Source organism: Olea europaea, unplaced genomic scaffold (genome assembly GCF_002742605.1).
Source record: "Olea europaea var. sylvestris unplaced genomic scaffold, O_europaea_v1 scaffold9420, whole genome shotgun sequence".
NCBI lineage: Eukaryota > Viridiplantae > Streptophyta > Magnoliopsida > Lamiales > Oleaceae > Olea > Olea europaea.
In genome coordinates this window covers 770-5,262 of record NW_019267916.1, presented here as the reverse complement: position 1 = coordinate 5,262, position 4,493 = coordinate 770, and the positions used below count along the sequence as shown (strand labels likewise).

At 35.3% G+C, this 4,493-nt stretch overlaps 1 protein-coding gene across 2 annotated transcripts; it reads left to right on the top strand.

Annotated features, from left to right (window-relative positions):
- Window positions 1-212: 212 nt before the first annotated feature.
- LOC111392609 (calcium uptake protein, mitochondrial-like) lies at window positions 213-2,700 on the top strand. 2 transcript variants are annotated; one of them, XM_023017969.1, is made up of 3 exons: window positions 213-767; window positions 1,410-1,670; window positions 2,366-2,700. In XM_023017969.1, exons 1-3 carry the CDS (start codon window positions 537-539, stop codon window positions 2,579-2,581), a joined length of 708 nt encoding a protein of 235 aa, XP_022873737.1. In that variant the 5' UTR covers window positions 213-536; the 3' UTR covers window positions 2,582-2,700. The 2 variants fall into 2 exon arrangements, with proteins under 2 accessions (XP_022873737.1, XP_022873736.1); XM_023017968.1 differs by having other exon boundaries at window positions 221-767; window positions 1,374-1,670.
- The last annotated feature ends 1,793 nt before the right edge of the window (window positions 2,701-4,493 follow it).

Sequence of the window (4,493 nt, the reverse complement as noted above, 5' to 3'; positions counted from 1 at the left end):
AAACTCTTAAAAAGATGCTAATGGTGGATTGGTGAATCGAGGAGATAATTTATTTTGATTATATTGGATGAAAAAATCAACGTCCCCTGTTTGACCCCTGGTATTTGAGATTATAAATTTTGGAATACTCCCTTTTTTTTGAAGAATGTGTGGTTAAAAAATAAGAAAAAATTTCGGATTTACGTGTAATATCATTTATTGAAGAATGTGAGATTGATAAGAAGAAAGAGAAAAATGGAATATCGTTTTAATGGGAGCCAAACGAGGTCTTCCATGTGAAGTTAGTTTTTGAGCACAATAGGTTGTTCATGTGATTCAACTCGTCGATTGAAAATGGTTATGGCTTGCTTAGTTGATAGACACAATTGTGTGCTTTGATTTGAGTTTCTTGGGATATTAGATCTTTGCTTCGTATCCTCTCTTGCCTGTATGTTTGGAGAAGGTTATAACTGTCTTATCTGTTTCTCCATATTTTTTGATTTATTCTAGTTTCCACATGAAAAAGCACTCATCTCTTCTGAGGCTTGACACATTTGATGTTTATGACTAACAGAGAAATAGATAGAGAGGAATTCAAGAAAGTAATGAGCTGGATGCGATCACACAATAGACAAGGGGCTGTCCACAGTGATGGACTTCGAGCAGGGCACAAATTAGGAGATTCAGCTGAAAATGGAGGCCTGGTGGAGTACTTCTTTGGCAAAGATGGCAAGTTGCGCCTCCAACACGACAAATTTGTCCAATTCTTGAGAGATCTGCGTGATGAGGTATGTCATATCCTCGAAATCAGAAAAAGATTGACCTGGAGAAGTTTATCTTCACAACTTATAATCAATTATATTACCTTAGTCAATGCCTTGAGTGCTTATATACTTATTCCGATATCTCAGTTATTATCATGCACGGGCATCAATGGTTTGTTATAGTTCTTATATCTTGTTCTTCAAACCACCAGAGGCAGATTACAGTGAGTGTTACGATTTGATGTTACATCTGAACCTGAGAGCTTAACAGAGGTGTTCACAGTTTCTTTTGTCATCCAAGAGAGTTGTGGATGCTTGTGCTTTGAGTTAGACATCGGCCATACTGTAATAATTAAAACAGCAAAGTTTTGTAACCTTGGGTGAAAGTTACTTTCTTAGCCATTTAAAATGTTGCACGGAGTTTGAATCTTTCAGAATTACGAATTCCATAGTTCACGGGCACTCTATTTGCACTGTCCATCAGTTTTTCACTTGCTGCACGTTTTGATATTTTTTAAAGTTCCCTGCATCTCGTTTACACTTGGTTTTTCCTCGATAGATTTTACTGCTGGAGTTCATCCTTTGTATGGTTATCCATAGTATGTATGTTCTTACTTGTATACTTCACAGATGCTAAGTCTGGAGTTTGCCCATTATGACTACAAGGTACAAGGAACAATATCTGCCAAAGATTTTGCTCTGACCATGGTGGCATCTGCTGATATGAAGCACTTGAATAAATTGCTTGATCGGGTTGATGATTTAGATAATGTGCCACGTCTCAGAAATATGCGCATCACGATTGACGAATTTAAAAGTTTTGCAGAGCTGCGAAGGAAGTTGCAGTCATTTTCTCTTGCACTTTTTAGTTTTGGACAAGTTAATGGGCTGTTGACGAGGAAGGATTTACAACGAGCTGCTTCCCAAGTAGGTTTTTGTGTTTAGCTTTTCAACTTCAATTTTTATAGTGTATGTTGTGATGGAATGGTTAACTTTAGTTTTTGATCTCTCTTTTTTCTTGATAAATTAGATTTTGATTCGGAATATTATCTTTTTCCGTATGCTGAGCTGTGAGGACAGCTCACTAGCTGTCCCGAGTTTTGATTGCTTTGTAGCCCTAAGACTCTTTTAACTTTTCGTCACTATAAATGTTGACTTGGATTATGGCCAGTTTAGTTGGTTCTACACATGTTCTTAGAACTTCTTCTCACTATTTGGTAGCTTAAATATCGCTAGTGACTCTTGGCATTATTATTCTGCAGGTTAAATATTAATGTGCTTCTCAACTTCATTACCTACCTTCGAATCACAGCACACTACAGATACACGAGGGCGTTGTACTTATCTAGCTTAAATACATTTGAAATATTATTAACTACCTGAGAGTGGTTACATAACACATTGGACATGCGCTCATACCCAGCTTATTACGTTTTCCTCATCCTCAATGCGAGAGCTTCTCTCGTCAAATACTGTGTATGCCTTTTCTTCTCCATTTTGTATTGTACTTCCATAAGGGTGATTATTCTTGCATAGGTTCAAACTTATGTGCGTATTTTCCACTTCTAGTCAACCTAAAATTTTATGTTGAGTGATTGAGCTTGGGCTATGTTAAAATGCAGGTGTGTGGCATCTCTCTTACCGACAATGTGATTGAGATTATCTTCCATTTGTTTGACACAAATCGTGATGGAAGTTTAAGTGCGAGCGAGTTTGTAAGAGTTCTACAGAAGCGGGAAAGAGATATTGCACAACCCACAGAGGCAGGCATGTTGAGCTTTTTGTCCTGCTGTGGGGACTGTAGAAAAACCTACTCTATTGCAAGGTTGTTATCCTAAAGATTATGAATTTATATAATTGGGGATTAGATCTCCTGTTTCCCTTCCCACTTTGTAATATAGCAAATAAAAGAGATTGAATTGAATGTTCTGAGATTGGGTTGGCAACGGCTTGGTTATGGGTTGGTTCAGTCAAAATCATAACCGCACCATCAATTTTTTGATCATACCATAACCACACAATAATTACGTAAATCGGTACAGTTCGGTTAATAACTACGAAAATAAATTATTTTTTATAGGTTCATCCGTCAAATTGATATAAAACAATTTATGAAAAAATTCAATGAAAATAAAAATACAATATATTGTATTTGACCACGCCTCGAACTTGGCTCAAGTCTATACTATAATCAGTACTGATTGAATTTATCCTCTTTTCGAAAAAATTTGAAACAATTTCTGCATCAAATCTTGAAAATGCGTCTCTGGAATTGGATATAAAATGCAATCAATTTACAGATACAACAAAAATGACCGAGATGAAATTTTTGTTTCAATAATCTTGATTAAGAAGGCCCCTTACTGGAGGTCCTGTCTTTTCTTGAAAACTGAAGTCCAATTTGATTCAAATTGAAGTCGTATGGAAAATTTTCTGGAGGCGATAACAACTTGGATCGTGAAGGTAGTAGAGCTGTACGTGAGTTTGTGGAGAGTAGGGTTTACATTTATATACTGTCATATTAATGTTACTATTATGGGTTAATGGTAAGTGGGCTGGCTGGTTGGGTCAAGTAGATGTTATGGGAGTATTTTGTTTTGGGCTGGATAAAAAAATGGTGTAAAGCCCAATAATCAATTCATATATATATATATATATATTTATTTATTTATTTATTTATTTATTTATTTATTTATGTTTATTTTTAGAGGCGAACCAGTTCATTAAAATCAAATACTATATTCGTTTCATTGCACCATCGGTTCGATTTTTTCTCCCCATTTGATTCGGTTAACCGTGATTTTCGATTTTGACGGTTCAAATTGTCATTCCTATTCTGAGATTACTTAATATTCCTGAGCATTACTAAACAAGCACTTTGTCAACAGAGATCTGCATGAAAAAAGTGAAGCTTTAAACTTCATTTGTTCATGTATTAGGAGGAAAATTTCAGTCTCCATATCGAAGAAAATAATTATAAACTCAAAGAATTTGACTTAGACAAACAGGTCCTAAAAGGAGGCGCACGTGAGGGAAAAAAACAAAGCGCTTGGGCAAACAGGGTCTTCTCCCTTTCTCGAATATGCGTGTTTTGTCCAAAACTGAACCCGTTTGACTCCCTCCAAGATTTGTTTGGCATCTGGAGCTCCAGATAAGTATCGGGCTGTCTTTCCCTCCACTTTTACGGGTGCCCCACCAACTGCTTATTGTATCGTTCGTTTTACGCGCTACTCCCGCCAGCTAATTAGCAACTTAAAAAATTTGAAATTACGTATCCATAAACCTTCTATAACAGGAACGTTAATTACGTACTAATAGCTTTTTAGATTTTGTCGAGGAATATTTGATTGGATCATATCATAAATAAGAAATTTAGCAAAAAGAATTTTCTCTTGCAAAATGCGATTTAACAATTTTGAAATAATTTTTGAAAAATACAAAAATAATAATAATAATAATAATAATAATAAATAAATAAAAATGCAATGTCCCGTCTTTTTAGAAGACATCAATTTAATTTTTGTTAAAAGGTATTTAGAGATGACAAAATTCTCCATTTGAATCCATCCACATGGTTTCGACATGAATGGGGTGAGAAATCCCTTAACTCATCCCGAATTATTTCATTTTAGTTTTAGTTTTGTTCAATTAAATCATATTAAAAAACTTAAATTAATGAAGCAATGCAGTAATGGAATTTTAATTCCGTCCCCAGCCCCTGCATCCCGGAAATCTCTGACAAGATGGAAA

What these genes read in the sequence shown, in the direction of transcription:
- LOC111392609 (XM_023017968.1), top strand. Translation starts at nt 537, where the DNA reads ATGTTTATGACTAACAGAGAAATAGATAGAGAGGAATTCAAGAAAGTA. An exon ending in TGAGAGATCTGCGTGATGAG is followed by an intron (nt 768 to 1,373) that starts GTATGTCATATC and finishes TATACTTCACAG; the next exon opens with ATGCTAAGTCTGGAGTTTGC. An exon ending in TACAACGAGCTGCTTCCCAA is followed by an intron (nt 1,671 to 2,365) that starts GTAGGTTTTTGT and finishes GTTAAAATGCAG; the next exon opens with GTGTGTGGCATCTCTCTTAC.